Genomic DNA, 20473 nt, shown 5'->3' with positions numbered 1-20473 from the left:
GTCACAGGAGTGTAATGATCCAGCCCTACTACTTCTGCCTTTCAATGCTGGTGTCCAGTAGCTGTTTGCAGCGTTGAGCCAGTTCACACTTAAAATGAACTAGTTCAAGTTCAGAGGGTTAGTTAAGGTTATTTTTTATTTGGATGATTTAGGTGTCAGTAGTCCTGACTGTGAGCGTCACGTCTCGTGTTGTAATGAGCACAAGGAGCGAGCCGAGAGGAGGAGGAAACAGAAACTCCAGCTCGTTACAAATCACCTGCCGCCTCTGCTGTGATCATGAAGCCGCTGATCTCTGAGCAGATGGGACCAGAGAAGCTCTGTGTTTCCACTGTTTCCACTGTTCCACAGAGTCACTAACTGGCTGTTGCACGGTGAAGAGATCAAGTCTCAGTCACTGCCCGTGTCTCTGAGCGAGTGTGTGACGGAGCGCAGGGGCTGTGTGTGTGTGTGTAGCTCAGTTGACCAATCCTGCTCGAGACTGAGGTTAGGCCCGCCTTTCTCATTAGCATAAGGACACTGAAATGTGGAAATAAATAAATGTGGAAATAAATAAAAGTTGCAATAAAAGTGGAAATAAATAAATAAATGTGGAAATAAGTTTAAGACATTGATTTATTTAATTCTGCATTTATTTCCATATTTATTTATTTATTTCCACATTTATTCCAACTTTTATTTTTCGATTTCAGTGTCCTTATGCGAATGAGAAAGGCGGGCCTAACCTCAGTCTCGAGCAGGATTGGTCAACTGAGCTACACACACACACAGCCCCTGCGCTGTGCCACACACTCGCTCAGAGACACGGGCAGTGACTGAGACTTGAGCTCTTCACCGTGCAACAGCCAGTTAGTGACTCTGTGGAACAGTGGAAACACAGAGTTTCTCTGGTCACATCTGCTCAGAGATCAGCGGCTTCATGATCACAGCAGAAGCTGCAGGTGGTTTGTACCGAGCTGGAGTTTCTGTTTCCTCCTCTCGGCTCGCTCCTTGTGCTCAGTACAACACGAGACGTGACGCTCACAGTCAGGACTACTGACACCTAAATCATCCCAATAAAAAATAACCTTAACTAACCCTCTGAACTTGAACTAGTTCATTTTAAGTGTGAACTGGCTCAACGCTGCAAACAGCTACTGGACACCAGCATTGAAAGGCAGAAGTAGTAGGGCTGGATCATTACACTCCTGTGACCAATCCTGCATGAGACTGCGGTTAGGCCCGCCTTTCTCATTAGCATAAGGACACTGCAAATGCAAAGGAAATGTATCAGGGAAAAAATAAATGTTAAAATATATTTAAGACATTTCTTTTGACATTTCTTTTGGTATTAACATATTTATTTATTTATTTCTGTATTTATTTATTTATTTCCATTTTTATTTATTCATTTATTTATTTATTTCTGTATTTATTTATACATTTATTTATTTATTTATTTTTACTTATGTCATGTATGGTCCTCCATACTTCCCCGGCTGCGATCAAAGCTCTTCTTTCCCCACATTTCGCCGACATTTGCTTCTTTGCTCGGCTCCGCAGCCTCAAAAGCCTCCGACAGAAAAGAACCGTGTTGTGTTTGCGTTTGTTTATTTATCTCAAAGACCCGGCATCGTCGAGGTAGGAGCTGCCCGTCAGAAGCTGCCTCGACAGACACGACGGGCCACGCAGACAGGAAGAGAGGAAAAGAAGAAGAAGAAGAAGAAGAAAAGTGGCACGTTCTTACAACCCAAATAGTACTCGGCCCCAAGGTATCTTCTGACGAGGGAAAAATAATTGAGGCCAGGGGCCCAGTGACACATGCATGAGGGCAAAGACGAGCGTTCATTAGACTCCCCCCCCTCAGGGAGAGATGAAACTAGAGTTAGGCTGAGAGTGAGAGGGAACGAGTGTGTGTGTGTGTGGGGGGGGAACAAGGTGGAGAGATGGAGGAAGGTGGCGTGTTTTGCGAGGCATCCAAGTCGTAACCCTGTTAGCAAACACACACACACACACGGACAGAAACCCAAACACACACATACACATACACACACACACGGGACCAACAGCGTGTGTGACAGCCATTGTGGGATGACTGACAGTGAGTGTTTGCAGTGTGTGTGTGTGTGTTGATTGGGTGGAGGTGTGGGTGGTGGGGCGGTTGTCATGGGAGGAGAGTCCGTTTCGGAAATTCCTGGGAGGAATCACCTCCTTGGCCCGTCCATGTCGCACAAACCAATTACCGTGACTGCGAGTGTTTGTGTGTGTGGGTGCCGGGGGGGGGGGGGTCTCGCCGCAAAATGGAGGGGGACTTCTCCTAATCATCGCACTCTGGCCCCCGCACAAAGGCAAAAAGGCTGCCCGGACTATTTGAATTTCAATGGCATCTCTCCTCCTGCTCTCTTTTTGCCCGTGTCTCTCTTCCCCTCTCTCTCTCTCTCTCTCTCTCTCTCTCTCTCTGTGGCCCTGCTTCACACCGGATGACAAAAGCGGAGCCAACAAAGATAGCGCACAAAGCAATCAGGCTAATGGCGCTAATAACTCGAGCGTGGGGGTCCTCACTCCCAGTGTTGACACATTTCACCGTTTCTGTGGCTAAACACAGGCTCAAGTGTTTGGCAACCAGGCGGCATAGTGTTTTAATGGAGTGGCTGCCCCCATGCCGGGTTGCCATGTGCTCGTTGTGTTTGACTGTAGAGGGGACACAACAAAAGGGCAACTCGGAGAAGATAATTAACTGGTGGAGAAGCCCCGAAGAGAAGGATTTTCAAGGGAAGGGAATTTTTTCCTTTTTTTCCCTAATTTTCTACGACTGAAAACAAAATCCTGCTGTCGTCATGTTTCATTAATGCAGCAGCCATTTTGTTATGATCAGGAAATACTGCTAAACGGGATAATGTCAACAAAAACAGTTAACATGTCTGGAACAACCTTTTTTCTCCCGGGGTTGTCGAGACAGAAATTCGCTCTCAGCCCCCCCCCCCCCCCCAGGGTTCGGTCAGGTAATCTCTCAGTTGTCATCGTGCGGCGTCACGCCAACAAAAGACGACGCTAAAAAAGCTCCGAGAAGTTGCGGCATAGCACCGAAGCTAAATCCCTCACCTGTCTGCTCCGTGTGACCCCGGGGACTTGGCCCCTGTGAAACAACTACACATTCCTCTCTCTCTCAATAATAGCCTTTCTTCTCCTTTTCCTCTCCGGCCCCTCTCTCGTTTTTTTCTTTCTTTAAAGAAGTCTACTTGTTTGAACAAAGAAATATTTTAAGAGGCTTGTAACTCTGTATGTGTGTGTGTGTGTGTGTGTGTGTGTGTGTGTGTGTGTGTGTGTGTGTGTGTGTGTCTGCGAATGGGATGCGGCCGTAGGGACGAATGCTTCTGTGCCCTCCCCTGTTATTAGGCCTGCCCTGTCATTATGGGATTAGAATGTCGGGGTTGGCTTTTGCGCGTGCATATGTGTGTGTGCATGTACTTTTCCCTTGCTTGTCATCTAACCCCCCCAAAGCCCTGTTTGTATTTCTTCAATTTTTTCTCACACAATCAGCGCACAGAGGAAAATAATGTCGCTGCCATTTCTTTTTCCTCGTATTTGTTACGTTTATCCCGGGGGCATTTGACCTCCATCATAAATAACACTTTACCAAAGCAGTCCTCAGGTTGCTCCAACAGTGTCTCGCTAATTGAATAGTGGTCGTGAGCGGCAGGAGGTTGAAAAACATTCCCCTGCGCTCGGCACGTCACATCCATCACAGAGCGTACAGATATAGAGATTGTCAGGGAAAGGAAGAGTGGAGAGAAAGAAGAAGGGATCAGACCCAACACTTCCTGTACGGGCAAGAAATGGAAAGTAGTCAGAGAGGGGGGATAAATAGAAAAACAGGAGATTTGATCCATCAGTTCACAGGATTGATGAGATGGATTGAAAGTGAGGATTAGAAAAGGGAGAGTGCACGTGAGGAAGATGGATTAAAGAGCCTTGAGCTTCTACCTCCCACGGCTGCAGGCCTCACTCTCCCCACTGTGTGTGTTCCTCATCAGTAGATTCACCTCTTTACCCCGTTTGGCCCTTTTCTGGCCAAACAACAACCTCTATTCCTCATTTTACACAGCCAAGATTAATAAAAAAAAAAAACTTCTGTAAAACTGAAAGAGCTAAAAGTCAAACAGCCCTTTCTTAGCACAGGTCTTACAGCCTCACTTTGGCTGTTTGTCCCTCAACTCGTCCTTCTGGTTTCCTTTCTGACAGTTTCTCTTCTTTCTTTCTCTCAGCCGGGTCCATTAGGAAAATTGCCAGCAGCGTGGTCTTAGAAGATTTCAAAGGTGTCGGCCTCAGAAAGAGGCATTTTCTTTACCACACTTCTTATCTTAACACAGAACAGTGAACGCTGCTTTCTGGTTTGTTTTGTTTGGCCTTTTTGAGAGGGTGTGTGTTTTCTGTGACTGTGCAGGTGTCAGTCATGAATATTCTAGTGTGCTTCCACTTCCTGATATGTTATTCACTCTCTCTCTCTCACACACGCACACACACACACACACACACACACACACACACACACACACACACACACATACTGTGCAGAAAACAAATCACAACAGCCACCAACATGCACACACACTGACAGAGAGGGAGTGTCCGGGTTAGGCTGGGGTCACTCAGTGCTTTTGCTTTGGCCCATTGACTCAGGATTGGTGCTCCACTTTGGGCACAATACAGGGCTTAGCACCAAACACACACACACACACACACACACACACACACACACAGAGAGAGAGAGAGTGCAGACCTGGTCAGGTTAGACAATGCAGAAGCATCCAGATGGGAGGGTTACTGCCGCTCATGCACTCCCGAATGATCCACCTAACAAACCCCATTGACTCAGTTCGAACAGGTGTGTGTCTGTGTGTGCGATTGTGTTTTGCATATCTCTCGTTCTTTCTCTCGCTCTCTCTCTCTTTCTCTCTCTCTCCCAGCCACCACTCTTTTTGACTCCCCCCTGTTTGTCTTTGTGTTTCACCATGTTGCCATATTCAGCAAGGTCAGCTCTAATGACAAGCCTTTGTGCCACACACAAGGCGCAGTCATAATAATAAACACCCTGCACAGCGGAGGTGTGTCATTTCCACCACACTGGCTTAGCTACCTGCGTGGCCGACAGTAACAGGTCCCAAATCACACACTGTCATGGTGTGAGTCAGGGGAAATCCTGCTGGTAACGTGCACTGACACAGTTTCTGAGATGAAAAACACCAGTCGACCTCTATTTGCTCAAGTTGACGAATGTGGCTCAATCATTGCGCCTGGTTGCAAAGACAACGCGCTCAGCTAAAAGCATTCAGGATTTGTTTGAAAGCGTTGGAGCCCGGCTGGATAGAGAGAGAGAGAGAGGGAGAGAGAGAGAGAGAGAGAGAGAGAGAAAATTGTTTGTGACAAAGGTTGTGAGCCAGATTTGACCTTGTGCTGCCAGTGCGTGGTATTCACTACAGTTCCCACAGCCACTCCCAGAGAGACGGCCCTTACTGCATGAACTGGCTCGTACTGAAGCTTCCAGACCATTATGCCTGAGGGGAACAAGCCAAAGCTACATTTGCAATGTGATTGCATGTTTTTTTTTGGTGTATGGGAAGATATCTCCCTTTGGCTGGAAGCCTCTTAGAAGTCATATTTCTTTTGCCAGCGTAATAGGCACATAGGCATGTCAGCGACACTGTCACTCAAAGCATGCGGGGGCAGAATTCAGTGGGAAATCCCAGTTGTAGGAACCTCCCGTCTCTACAGAGCTACACAGAACTCCAGACATAGTTCCAGGGTGTTTGGGTTTGTCACCGCTGGTGCTCGTGAAGGCAGCAGGCATATGGAGAGGGTATGGTGAAATCCTGGGGTTGTGCTTTTTTATTTACTCCCAGGTGCCTTTTCCTGTCAGCTTACCCAGCACAAAATAAATATATATATATATATATATATATATATATATATATATATATACAAAGAGGAAATAAACAGAGAGATATAGGGAAAAACCGGGAGATGGTGGTTGGATGGGGAAGTGGAAGTTGAAGGACGTCTTCAGCTTCATTCCCTGCAACCGAGGCAGGAAAAACTGAAACACCTTCATGACAAGGGACAGTAGAAGCGGCCTTCCTGCCATTTCCATTTCATCATCTTTTACTATCTTGTAGAACAGCACGGCGGTCGAGATAATAAGGTGGCTGCACACTGCGCCTTGAGCGCAAGGTAGTAAAAGACTCGACATTTACAGTCTTCCTTCTCTGCTCTCACAAACCCGGCATCTTTTACCAGAAGAAACGATAGAGTGGAAAGCCGGGGAGGAGAGAAGGGAAATTGCAGGAGAGATCCCTTTCCACCATTTTGTGTGTCTGTGAGTGTGTGAATTCCTCAGTGTGTCTCCCGAGATACTGTAAGTGTACAAATACACTTAGAGGGTGTACTTGTATGCATTCATGTATTGATTGAAAGTGAAATCAGCTCAAGCGTAATGACCTTTGTCCCGCTCAAGAGCACCTCTCTTGTTATACCCAACTTTATTACCCCCCTCTCCATTAAAACCTTCTGTTGGGTTGTATATCTTTTGGAGTTTTACAATCTGTTGCTCACTGCGTGTGTGTGTGTGTGTGTCTGTGTGTGTGTGTGTGTGTTTGTCAGAGCGCCCTGTGGGAAGCGGAACTGCTTCTCAGCAAGACTCTGCGTTACTTCCTCTCCACTGTATAAAAGCAAATGTCTAATAGCCATCTAATTAGCCAGATGAGGAGCCACAATAAAATGTCACACAATACCTCACAGATCGCCCACCTAGATCCCTGTCCCGCTCCCCCACTGTCTCTGGGTTCTTCCGGTCGTCCACACACACACTCACACATATAGTACCTCTTTGTCTAATTGAATGGAATATCGCTCTAAGCCCTTCGCTTTCCGAGTTATTCACCCAGTTATCTGGGAACAACTTCAGTCGGAGCCTCTTATCTGTCCCTTTAACCATTTTACAAGTTTTATGACTTTGTTGTAAAACTATCCCGTTCGATTGATCTCCTCTGTTTCCCTGTTGCTCTTTGTCTAACCTGGTCCTCTTCTCTCTGCTTCCGTTCACAGAGACGCTGATGGACACGAAGTGGGCCACCACAGAATTAGCCTGGACTGCACACCCTGAGACTGGGGTAAGTTTACAAGCCCAACGTTTGTGTACTTGTGAGTTTATGAAGATCGGGTCCAATTCATTAGTCAATAGAGAAAAAGAAATAGGATTTGTGAATTTAATTTTGTGTTGCACACGTGCCTGTAGCTGTGACTCTACATGTGCACATTTGTGCCTCTCTATGCAGTGCGCCTGCTTGCCTCTTTGAGGTTGTGTAGTCGTGTACACCTTCATCAGCAAGTCACTCTACAGGAAGTGATTTAACAGGATGCGCCTTTTAGCGAGGAGAATAAGATACGCGGCAATCCAATTTCACCGACCCACACAGTCGCAGATGTTCCTTTTCCTCTCGCCCCATTGCACTCAAAACATGTGAGAAGCGTCAGTTTCCTCGTGAAGCACCCTTTTAAGGACAGAAATATTTCCTGCCGTTGACCTATTGCACACGGAGGCATCCAAATCTACCACACACAAAGTGCCAGTGACAGCCTCCCCTTGCTTTCCCATGTGGTCTCCACAATGGGCTAAAGAGGAGCAGAAAGAGTCTTGACCCCTCCTCAGCTCCACTTCAAAGACCGCCAGCACTCCTCCCCTCGCCTTTGTGCGGCCCTCTGACTTGGCCCTTGTGTTTTGAAAGGTGGGCCCCAATTTTTCTTACATTTAGTTTTTACCCCGATGCACTTGCCGAGAAGATTCCGCCCCAGCTGTTGGAAGTCACCCGCCCTCCTTATTCTCCTCTTCCTTTGCTTCCAAGTAACTAAGCACTAATGAAGCCAGACACACTAACCACATCAGCTGCAACAATCAGCAGGACGAACCCCCTCGCAGCCTGTCATGCCCCCTCTCTCCTCTCTCCCCTTCCTCCTTCCCTCCTCCTATCTGTCCATCTTCTTTTGCCTCCCTCCGTCCCCCTCCCCCTCGTTAAGCTACAATGCTGCAGCAATGCTCCCACTGCTCCCACTGCTCCCATGCAGAAGGGCATAGAAACGGGAAAAACCCGCCTCCCTGTTTCTTTTCCAATCAAACCCGCAACAGATGCTTCTTTTCAAAAGATGATACAGTGAAGAGCCTTTTGCACTTCAGATTTCCCACATCACCAACCGAAGGGGGATGAATTCCTCACAAGCTTTTTTGTTTTTTTGTCCTGCAAACAAAATGTACCACAGACGGTGTGTGTGTGTCCCTGGGTTATCTTCCCCCCTTCTCTGGTTCGGTGAACACCGTATTGTACGCCTGTTTATTTGTAAGCTTTTGCAGTCTCGCTTACGGAAACAGCACAGCCTGTTTTCGTTACGGGTGACAAGTGTTTGAGAAGAGCGGGTACAGTGGCTGAGAGGACAAACACTGTGACATACCAAGCAAGGGGGAGGGGGAGAGCAGAGGGACTGAGATTAAGTAAAATCCAGACACATTTTCATGAAGCGAGAGAGGGAGAGACAGCGAACAAGAGAACAAGACAAGATCAAAATGCCAATGAGGTCAGACGGTGAAATGGAGGACATCGATTGCGTCATATCTGCATCTGTCTAGTGTCGACAGGAAAATGGTTTTGGTTGTTTTTTAAAAGAGGTAAAAAGCTGTAAAAACATGAAGTCAGTTATCACTGGCGTTCTTCATACTCTCGTAGAACTAGATGCGGAGCCCCAGCTTTAAAAGACATTCAGAATTGGATCCAAAACTCAGCTGAGTTGCCTGTGGGAGGGTAAGAGAGTGTTAACACACTTGTGTAGGTTGAGAACAAAAAATGTTGTTAGCAGGTGTGGTGAAGAGAAAAGACTTGGACACTCTTTGACAGTTTTAGCTACCACTAGTGTTTCAGTCAAAGAGTCTAAGCTCATGGCTAGGTGTAAAATTGTGGAGTGGGCTAGAGGGGGCGAAAAGGGATGAACAGGGGTCAGTGATTGGTGCAGAGCTGGACGAGCAGCATAAACTGTGAATTGTATAATATGATCCACATTTTGAGTCTCACAGATCGAGCAGCCACGTCGACTGCAGCTTTCCAAGTCTGATCCTTTTTAAGTTGATCCTGTGCTTAGCCTATCAGAGTTTGCTGATGAATAGCAGGTACTCCTGCTTTGCAGCAAAGATCGGTCTGTGTGTGGCTGGGACAGAAAGAGGCCCGAGGAAAAGCAGGAGAAAATCAATATTTTTTTCCCCCACCGTGTAATAGTTTGCAGACACACATAAATGATACAGTTATAACTGGTAAAATATGGTCCCGTACGTATTGAACCTTCCAAGACAGTGTCTTCACATACCTCATTACAACATTTCTCTGTGTTTACATGTGTTCACATGTATTCTGTCATATACCCCCCCTATGTGTCTGCACTCAGGTATGTGCATTTCTCCGTCTCACTGTCTGCATTCGTCTGGATAGCCTGTAGCGTTTGTGCGTCAGTCATGCCGGTGTTTAAGTGTGTGCGTGAGTGCAAGTCCGCACGTATCTCGATCAGGGATGCTGTTGTTGCTTATTTTGAGTTTTCGCTACATGTCTCCGTATTGTGTGTTTGTTCATACACGGTATCATTTGTGTTACAAAACAGATGGGATATCAAGGGGGAATTCCACTTTATAACAGGGCCCACACTCAGGGTTTTCCACAAACCAAACCCTAATAACAATATACAAATTTTTCAGCTCGTGGAGGTAATGACTATTGTTAGTGTGTCTCCGTCTCCTTCACAGACCCCTAGCATGCTAAAACATGTGATGAATAAGCTTGAAATGCCCTTACATTTATCCCAACATCTGCACATTCACATCTGGAACAAACACTGTTTCAGCTAATGCTTAAAGCCAATTGTTCTAGTTTAGTAGCTTAATGTTCACCTTGAATAAGAAGAGATATCAAAAAATCTAGAGTAGGTCTGAGAGAGCCTGTTCCTAGGTTAGGTTATTAGAAACACCAAGGAACCTTTTTCACATGACCTGCTTAATACATTCAGCCTTGGTAAGCAGGCATTCAGGGGTTTGGCCACTGGTGTGTGTCTCACTGAGAGGTCGTCTCACCGAAAACACTTTTAAACAAACATGCATAGAAAATGCGCGCTCATGCAGACACAGTGCTTAAACAAACGCACACAACCTCAAACATACACCCACAAACACTTGGCCGCATGCTCTTTCGCAGAAGGTGATTTATTACACTGAACTAAATACCCATCGACACCTCATGCTTTTAGCCATCCCATTGACCTGCCTGGTGATTATCGATTCCCCGCGGCCGCTTCCTCCCTTTGCTCTCGCTCTCGTCGGGACATCGCTTTAATGCCACGACTGAGCTACGCCCATTCTCGCTCTCTCCCTCATGGCCTCCAGGGTCTTGGATTAATAGCCTTGTCTCCACCACATCCATATCACAGCCTTAATTAAGATGTTCTGAGCTCAGATGGAAACAACTTGCTCTGGAGAACAAATTGGTGCCTTTATGCCAGAGTTTCGAGACAGTCAAATGTTCAGAGGCAAACTTTGGTCACAAGGGTGCAACCATGGACATTTTGTTATAGATGTGTCTTGGAGCAAAGGGAATTGCCATCCACAGGTTCACTCTCATGCATTTATGTAGCAAGTACAATGGGTTAAAGTATCATGCTAAATCTGAGCCAAAATGTTTTATTCCTCTACCTTGTTTTATTTTGTTCTATTGGAGTTTCTCCCCCTCATTGTCTTCTAAATGCTTTAATGCCTTGCCATGCCATATGGAAATCACCTTGATTTGCTTCTGCATGTGTAATGTGCTATGCAAATAAACTTACCAGCCCTTGGCTTAGCTAAGAAAACATAAATGCACTTTGCGTAATAGGAGAGGGGAGCAGTTCCCCCAGCACACATGCACAAATGCACAAACGATTTAATCGCGGCGTTTTCATTTGCAATAGAAAAATTCATTAGATTACAGCAAGTCTTTCCAGTCTCGTTTGCTTTCGCTCATTTAATGAGGCTGGTAATCAAAGTTTAGAAGATCTAATCCCATTTCATCCTGAGTAATTCACCCTCTAGGTAACAGTGAAAGGCGTGGAGGGGTGTAAAAACAGAAAAGCATGAAGGTTAACCGGCGCCTTTTCTCCGTCTTTATTAGAGGACGTGGCGATCATTGCTCTGTAATTGAAGCGTAATTGGTTGTGAAGCAGTGTGGCTGCTACTTCCAAACAGATATGAGGTAAACATGCTGTGGTGGCTCTGTGGTGAGGGGGTGACAGGCTGCTGTAATTGTGATGAATTTGCAGTCCTTGTCCCTGCTTCTCGCTACACTCACCAGAGATAAAATGCCTAGCATGGCAAGCGCAAGAGAAACTAATTGAAAATACACAATAATCCAAGAGAAAGAGTCCAGTTGCTTCTTTGCTTCTTGGTCCAAACATACGCACCTACTTTAATCGATGTAATTTGACTGAGTGTACTGTATCTCTTCAACCTTTAAGGCAAGGTGTAAAGAGATGGGAGAAAGTACAATGCCAGAAACTGTCAGAGATAAACAGCTTCTAACCATGTTCCTCTTATTCTCTCTTTCACAGTGGGAAGAAGTAAGTGGCTATGATGATGCCATGAACCCCATCAGGACGTACCAAGTGTGCAATGTACGTGAGGCGAACCAGAATAACTGGCTACGCAGTGACTTCATCCCCCGGAAGGATGTGCTGCGTGTGTATGTCGAGATGAAGTTCACCGTGCGTGATTGCAACAGCATCCCCAACATCCCCGGCTCCTGCAAAGAGACCTTCAACCTCTTCTACTATGAGTCCGACTCAGACTCGGCCACAGCCACCAGCCCTTTCTGGATGGAGAACCCTTATGTGAAGGTGGACACTATTGCCCCAGATGAGAGCTTCTCCATGCTCGAGTCAGGACGGGTAAACACTAAAATCCGAAGTTTCGGGCCTCTGTCCAAAGCCGGGTTCTACTTGGCCTTCCAGGACCTTGGTGCTTGCATGTCACTCATCTCAGTGAGGGTGTTTTATAAGAAGTGCTCCACCACAATTGCCAACTTTGCCGTGTTCCCAGAGACGGCAACTGGGGCTGAGGCGACGTCCTTGGTCATTGCGCCAGGAACTTGTGTCCCCAACGCCCTTGAGGTGTCCGTGCCACTGAAGCTTTACTGCAACGGTGACGGGGAGTGGATGGTTCCTGTCGGAGCCTGCACCTGCTCATCTGGTTTTGAACCATCATTAAAGGAAACCCAATGTCAAGGTGAGTGTTTTCACAACAGACTTTCGAGGTCAATCCAGCATTTCGTTATTCATTGTTTGCAATGGCAGATTAATCTAGGGTTTAGAGTGTCATACTACACCGTACACACGGCTTAAGTCTTACGTCAGCTGCTGGACTGGCCCAGAGTCAACGTACCTATGTAAATTCTACCTAACAGGTTATGCTGCAGTCTTACCCTCTTGAAAAGATGATGGTGAGGTTGGGGGGGGGTGGGTCCCTAAGGCGATCAATAATGTATGACATTATAACTGCAGCGAAAAAAAGTTGCATTTGCATTTGAGTCACACCGTCTCTGATGCCTCGATGCGGAGCGAATCCCAACGAGGGAGAAGCAGGAGGTCAGGGTCTCGCTGAAGGACGCTTCATCTGGACACATGACTGCTGGGGACACACCGTTTGTTGGAGAGATTTAATCTGTGTTGTTGTGGCTACAGATTACAGTCTCTATCACGAGATTGCCCTGCTGCCACTTTATTATGAGCCATTTATTTGCATTGTATTCTCCGACACATTGATCCAACGACTACAAGGTAGAATAATGCACAGTAGATGATGCTGTCATCAGGCAGCCATTCACGCGCCTGACCTCAGCATTGCCTGGCAGCTGATCACTAAATAAATGGATATGCATGGGAGGTTGTCTGTTTATTAGAGCCGGGAGGCCCTACGATCCTTTCAGGTCTGATGGGAAACATAACGGGTTCACGGAGGTTGAGAGCAAGGTGAATATGAACACCAGGTCACGCCTGAAATGGAGTGCAGGTGACAGCGGGAGGAGAGGGTAGGATAAATGGAAAATGTGTGTGTGTGTTGAGGGATATGGGGGCGTAAAAATTAAGCTCGGGTGCGTAGGTCAAATGGAGGCAGCAGAGAGAGAGAGAGAGAGAGCGGAGCTGACAAGGTTATTGATCAGCGGGGTTCATAGCGAGGTGTCTGCGCATATGCATCCCGGGTACAGTTCACACATCATCCTCGGTTCAGAGGGCTCATTCCACTTTTTATAGCAGAGAGGGATGAGCCCCGGGAAGACCTTTTGTTCAGCACTCGTACCGGCGATCAGGCAGAGAGTGGGCGGATACTCCACTCAGGCAGCTTTTTGTCTGTCCCTGGCTATCGACTGCGTGTTCACCTTTTCGAGGGAGACCATGTTTGAATGTGAGAAAAAGGAGCCTGGTAAATATAAAGCACGGCGTGGCGTACAGCATGAGGCTCAAAACTCATTTGTTTGCTCTCGGCAGCTCAAGGTTAAAGCCCTGTCCACTGGGCCCTGATAAAGCGTTCTCTAATCAAAGTTGAAACCACACGGGATAAAATCTCCCTCTCTTTTCTTCTTCTCACGCCACCTCTCCTCTGGTCGCCTCTCCAACTGTTTTACTCCACCCTCCTTTCCCATCATCCCTTCGGCCGTCTCTCCTTCCTTGCTCTTCTCTCCTGTCCTCGTTCCGATGTGCGGTACGTCCTCCAGCTCCACCATGGCTGTTCTCCCTTTCTCTCGGCGCTGTAGTCTTTACCTCTCCCTCCTAATCTGAAGGCTGTGCCTCTCTCGCATACGCCTGCAGAGTTACAGTGAGCATGTCTGCATTAATATTAATCAATAAGCCTCTCTTTTTTTAGCCCCTCCACTCGTTTTTCTGCACATTTTTCACTCCCAATATTCTTTACTTCTTTTTCGCCATGCTCCACACTTTCCAATTTCAGCATTCATTCTAATCACTTCCTTAAGCTCTATGTTCTGCATGAGAGGATAAGACACAGGGGAGTGGGGTAGGGTGGTGATGGTGGTGGTGGTGGTGGGGGCAGGCAGGCAGGCAGGATTAGCATTTTCTATGCCTCCACCTCTTCCACCTCTCCCTCCCTTTTCCTCCACACCCTTGTCTCTCTCGCTCCTCTGAGGAGAAAATGGATGAAAGGAGGAGGAGGATGACCCCTTTACTCGCTGGAAGTGATTGATCAGCATGTTCATCCCTGCTAAAAAAAAAAAATTGACTGTTTCAATGGGAGTGCTCCCTCGACAACTTCCGTCGGGGCCAGCGTGTTGAAAACCAACACTCTCGCCCCCTGGGGGATGAGAAAGTGCTTGTAGTTTACTTTGCGCTGGGTCGAACTTCAATGAACCCGGCGCTGGTCACGATTCCAAATCAAAGAGAATGTTCTCTCACCTGGCAAAAGACTCGAGGTCGTTTCTTATCTGCTCATCAGGCGGCACTTCCTGTTAGTCAGTGGTGTGATGACTCTGATTAATGGGGGAAGAACAAATACACTCGGAGCTAATGTACACCGCGCAGTCAACTGCTGGGCTTGTGCTAATATTTAACTTTGAAAAAAAAAATGCGAGAGCAGCGGGAGCGGGCGGTGGTCCTCTGGCCCTCTGTGGTGTTCAGAAAGGGGGGGGGGGGGGAACAAACTCAGCCGCTGTGTTTCGTGATTATCATTCAGCGGGACAAACATAGCGCTGTGCCCTTGACATTGAAAAGCTAACACATAGTAGGTCAGCTAATCAACTGGCCCCCGTAAACTCTGCCTGTCTTACCTGCTCCCGCCTTTTTTTTTTTTTTTTTTTTTATTAAGCACCGCGGCAAACTCATTCATCTTTTAACGAGATAGTTTATCATAGATATGGAGCCTGCCAAAGTGTTCTGGATCACAGTGCCGCTGTCAGTGTGTCGCGGTGGCGTCTGCAACTTATCACCTGAGTTATAAACTTCCAAACAGCTGCTATAAACGGAGCTGGGGCATTTACAAAGACCGGCAGTGTTTCCCTCTGATTAACAAGGCTTTACCCTAATCAAGAACCAGGTTTTGGGTTTATGGTACAACCCTAAACTATGTCCGAGGCGTGGGTCTGTGAAGGAAGTGATTTCAAAGGCAGAAGGAAGCACATGCTGCGAGTGTCAGAGTCAGTTGCTCTGGACGATTTCTGGAGTTCTTTCTGCCGGCCTCCCGAGAAAGAGACAGCTGCGCCAGACAAAGATGTCCAGCTGTACAGATGAGAGTCGAGAGCTTTTGGTGATAAGGGCTGACGCCAGGGTCGATGTGCTGTAAACAAAAATACATGATATCTGGAATGTAAATGTTATTGTCCTCACGTCTTCATCGGCCGATCAATAGCTTAACACTCCTTGCATATTAAACACATTTATGAAAATATGCCAGAGTTAAGAAAATAAGCTTTGAAAATAAATATCTATATAAAAGTAGTATGTCACGTCTGAATTCGGCTAAAGTGTCGTACTTTTTGAGAGAAGCCTCTTTAAATGGAGTGCACTGAGTGACTTGGGATGTGTGTGTGTGCGTGCAGACATGTTACTTAGTCCAGCAGTGAACAGAGCCATGTTTGTGTAAATATCAGCATATGGTGTGTGGGCCTCTTTCATCCCACATGTATGTTTGCATTCATTTCATAGCAGACGGAATTAAAAAGGGTGTTTGGGCTCTGAAGGCTGTGTGTGTAATTTATGTTGACACTCTCCTCATTTGAGCAGCAAACAGACACATGCTGCTCAAAATCGAACTTTCTCCTTTTCCACCGAAGTTGGCGAAACATGGAGTCTCCGTAATTAAGCAAAAAGGCGACATGGTGGTTTTGGGACAGTTTTCATTTGCCTGTACTGACTATTTGAGTATAATTATTACTCACACAAATACAGAGTGACAAAAATGTAGTTGCTTAATGACTGTTGATAATGTAAATGCCTTGAGTTGTTATTCATATACGTTTCTTTCTCTGTTTCACCCCCCAGCTTGCAACCCTGGCACCTTCAAGTCCAAACAGGGAGACGGCTTCTGCTTGCCGTGTCCCGACCACAGCGTCGCCGGCTCGGGAGCGGCCAGCATCTGCTCCTGTCGAAACGGTTACTACCGATCGGACACCGACTCTCCGGACTCCCCCTGCACCAGTAAGTGAAAACTGCTTTCTGTTGACCGTATAGCACGGGCATGTTTGAAAGTCATAATTAATGTTAACTGTACAATCTTCTTGTTCCCTTTCTAAAAATAGCAGCAGGTCCACAAATTCAGATCGTAACAAGACGTGTTGGTGGCCATAAAAAATGTTATGGACTGTGTGGGAAATGCCCTCCCAGACTTTCCACTTTGAGTTGTGCCCTCGACTGGCTGATAAACGCTCTCAGGAGCAGGTTCCCACCGCGCCACACGGACGACCAACAAGTCTGCTTGCTTTCCCAACGTTATCCAAAAGCTTATCATGCAGGCCCTCCCCTGCCTGCTTCTTCTGTGAAGTCAATCTGTTCTCACTGCTGACGCCACCTGAACAGACAGAAAGTAAAGAATCATTCTGGTGGCAGCGTCCTTCGTTAAGAGCAATTACGCACACGGAGGAACTAATTCATTCAGTGCTGAAGAGAGCAGACCATCCTTTTTTTTTTTGTTGCTGGGGTGGGAGGCTGATTCTTTCACAGTGCAGCGAGAGATAAGGCTCTGGTAATTGGACAAGAATTGCCAAGGCTCTGCCAATAGTTTGTCTCCCTCGTCCCTTCCAGCACTTCACACACACACGCACACACACACACATGCACACACACAAAGGCACACACACACACATTAACATACACACAGTGGGAATGAGCATGGAATTCAAATTTGAACTCCTGTCCCCTTTTTTTTTTCCTGCAACGCTGCTGTAACAGTCTCTTGTTATGTGGAAGAAAAACATAACTTACTACTTAATGCATGCAAAATGAACCAATACAGCACGAGGAACAATTTTTTTGGATCATGAATTGTGTCCATAGCAGTGATGGAATTATTAATGCATAGGAATATAATGATATGTAAACTGTGTCTTCCAATATGAGTCTTTGTCCATTGTCAGTGTTTCTCTGCAACTATTGTGCCGGGACATTGAATTCAGCTCAAATTCCAAACCCATTTTCCTCATCTCATCCACTTTTTGCCTCTCCGCTTGCAGCTGTCCCCTCGGCACCGCGCAGCGTCATCTCCATCGTGAACGAGACCTCGCTGGTGCTGGAGTGGAGCGAGCCACGCGACATGGGCGACCGCGACGACATCTTCTACAACGTCATCTGCAAGAAGTGCCTGCCCGAGCGGGGGATGTGCTCGCGGTGCGACGACAACGTGGACATCTCGCCGCGCCACCTGGGCCTGACCCAGCGCCGCGTGGCCGTGCGGAACCTGCAGGCGCACACGCAGTACAGCTTCGAGATCCAGGCGGTCAACGGAGTCTCCAACAAGAGCCCGTACTCGCCTCATTTCTCCACGGTGAATATCACCACCAATCAGGCCGGTACGTAAAGCCCCCTCGGCCTCGTGGCTGCTTGTCAAAGATCAATATTGACTTTGTAGACAATGCCAACTTTCCAAGGGCTAGAAAGAGATAGAAAAGAAATGTCGGAGAATATGTTATGCGCTTAAGAGGTAGAGATCCATTTCTTGTGTCCATGTAGGAGTGTGTTACATATTTTCTCTTTGAACAGGGATTGAGAAGGAAGCCATTCTTCTGAATGAGCTTAGAAAGGGACCTTTTTTTTTCACACACCCACAGCGTGCTCTGTGCTAACACGGCTGCAAATAGCAATAGCGAGGCAGCGTGTAGTGTGTTGAACCTTCAGTGTCGGAGCTGCCTACAGCTTCCAGCCCACAGCAACGGCAGTAACTAGGCCAATGTAGCAATCAGAGCTGAGATGAAACCGAGATTGAACCTCAGCTCATGTAGTTACAGAATAACTTTGGGTCGTGGCGATAATCTTGTGCATAATTTACAACGCTGGGATTTTCATCGTAAATTGGGTGAATGATTTTGAGGTAAGTTAAGGTAAGGTAAGGTAAATAGGTGAATTGGGAGGAACATGTGGATAGTTAGGTAGCCATGGTGAACATTCAACAACCTCAGTAAATGTCGGTGCTGCTGCGTTCACTCTGGACTTCTGTTCCTGCGGGTTGGTCTCTTTGTCGAGGTTCTCCCAGGGATCTTAAGTAGCGCCTTAGATGTGTTTAGTCGCTATGTTAAATTTGTTCTTTCTGCAGTCTTAGACAACACCGGGGATTATCCCTCGCTCCATCCCCCGTCATCTGTCTTCCCTCCATGGCCTTGTGCTCATCACCTCTAACCTTGCACTCCTGAAAAATGCTTTACGAATACCTTCTGTCAGTGGGTTTAGAACCGAAAGGCCCCACATGCACACGAGGGCCTCATTGTTTTATGAGGGGACCGCACAGGGCTGACAAGAACTGCTGTCCGTCTTTGGGTGCTGGGGGTCAGTTGAGTGGCGAGACGGAGGTGAAGGGAAAGGGGGGAGGCATGTAGAGCATCAACTGGGATCAGATTATCCCCCGGTGTAGTCCCAAGACCATCCCTGCATGTGCATTCACCTTTTAAGAACCAAAATAAATACTAGGCTGGTGATAAGCCGCAGGGGCCACCTCCATGGTTACTGCAACATCTTCTCCTGCAGGAGGGCCCCTAATCCCTCGGCTAGAGTAACCAGGGGATCTGCCGAGGAAGTATTGTCATCTGGGGAGAAAGAGAGATGTGGAGGGTCTGGGTGGCTGGGGATGGCAGGGGAGGGAACGGGGGATTGAAGGGAAGGTTTTAGCAGCAAAGGGAGGGAGAGAAACAGAAGGATGTCTGGCCACGAAAACACATAGCAGCAGACCGGGAAAGAAATGCAAGGGGGGAGGATCAAAGGAGCAAAACCTTGGGATTAAAAAGCTTTTAACAAAAATAGGGAGCGAGAGTGTGAAAAGAAAATGAAAAAGTTGAGACGGCAGTGAAAACGGACAGGAATTTAAGGTGGTAATTGTGAGTGTGAGACAAAAGTGGGGGACTTTAATTTTTAAGGGAGAAGGTACCACTGGAGGTAGACTGTTTAAGATTTGAGACAAAAAAGCGATGGAGCAGACCGAGAGGGGAGAGTGAGTCAGAGCTGCAGAACAAGCCCAAACTTAGACAAGAGGAAAGAGACACAGGAAGGCAGACAGCACTCGTCCATTAATAGGCACATGTGAACAAAGAGCTCAGGTGGGTGGAGTGCAGTGTTGTGTAGTATGGTCTTCTCACAGTGTGTGTTAGTGTCCACAAACCATTTTATATAAATAATAGTCTATGTGGTGTATGCGCAAGGCATTGCTTTTTAACATGATTTCTACGATCACAAAAAATTCAAATCAGACACTTCCTCTGGATGATGGAGTAAAAGTTGCACAATAGTTCAGCAAGTAGTCAGTAAAATATGTGTGCTAGCCGACACTCTGTGTGTGGCACAGAGAATGGCAAGTACCAGAAACGTATCCATCAGTTTTGCAGTTTGATTCTCACGTCACAGGAGAATTAGACGTCCCCCTCTCCCTCTCCAAGGACTCGGCGAGAGAGAATTTCAGCATTAGTGGGGAATGGTTCCGCATACTAACCATTGGCCAAAGCTTTCCACAAAGCCCAGTGCCTAAGGCTTTGTGTTTGGGCTTATGTGAACACACAAAAGGGCAAAAGAGTAGAAAGGATATAACACGGAAAACGATAAATGAAACTAATTTCGCCTCTTCCTTGTTCTCTGCCCCTCGTAGCTCCGTCCGCAGTGCCAACAGTCCACCTGATGGCGGCCACAGCGAGCACCATGAGCCTGTCCTGGCTGCCTCCAGACAAGCCCAATGGAATCATTCTGGATTATGAGATTAAGTACCATGAGAAGGTAAGCGGCAATGTAAGTCAACGCCTCTAATTCAATCCAATTTCAATGACTCGCATTGGCCTCTGTTTTGTCTGCGTTTCTGTTAATGTGGGAAACAATGCCTCTGCTGATAAACACATGGTTGCGGCGAGGACTCGCCATTTTCAGTCGAAGCTTGCATGATCATCCTCGCCTTAGACTTCCCCTTTTTTTGCTTTCTATCTTTTTCTCTCCTCCCAACCCATTCCTATAGTTCCATTATGCTCTGCCCTTTTCTGCACCCCTAATTCCATCTCTCTATCTCTGCCTCCCTCCTCCCCCCCGGTTGTCTTCCCTCAATCCATGCATCAGAAAGTTTCTGCATATTGCAGGGCCCCAGAGAGTTATGACGGGACTTGCCTTGGGGGGAGAACAAAGGCACACAGTGTGTTTCTGCTCTGTTTGTTGTCTTGTCCTTCTCCCGTTGGATTAACACGCCGGCTACGATCTGTCTATCTCC

The 20473-nt window shown here is 47.0% G+C and overlaps 1 protein-coding gene across 1 annotated transcript in view; it reads left to right on the top strand.

Moving 5' to 3' along the window:
• LOC133960753 (ephrin type-B receptor 3-like) overlaps positions 1 to 20473 on the top strand; it is a 63244-nt gene that overhangs the window by 24772 nt on the left and 17999 nt on the right. The window contains exons 2-6 of the mRNA XM_062395586.1: positions 7078 to 7142; positions 11638 to 12310; positions 16072 to 16227; positions 17259 to 17594; positions 19871 to 19995. Of these exons, the coding sequence (XP_062251570.1) occupies positions 7078 to 7142; positions 11638 to 12310; positions 16072 to 16227; positions 17259 to 17594; positions 19871 to 19995 (1355 nt within the window). The remainder of the gene's footprint in view (positions 1 to 7077; positions 7143 to 11637; positions 12311 to 16071; positions 16228 to 17258; positions 17595 to 19870; positions 19996 to 20473) is intronic.

Source organism: Platichthys flesus, chromosome 9 (assembly GCF_949316205.1).
Source record: "Platichthys flesus chromosome 9, fPlaFle2.1, whole genome shotgun sequence".
Taxonomy (NCBI): domain Eukaryota; kingdom Metazoa; phylum Chordata; class Actinopteri; order Pleuronectiformes; family Pleuronectidae; genus Platichthys; species Platichthys flesus.
Note: the sequence above shows the minus strand (reverse complement) of the source record. Positions and strands in the feature narration are given on the sequence as shown.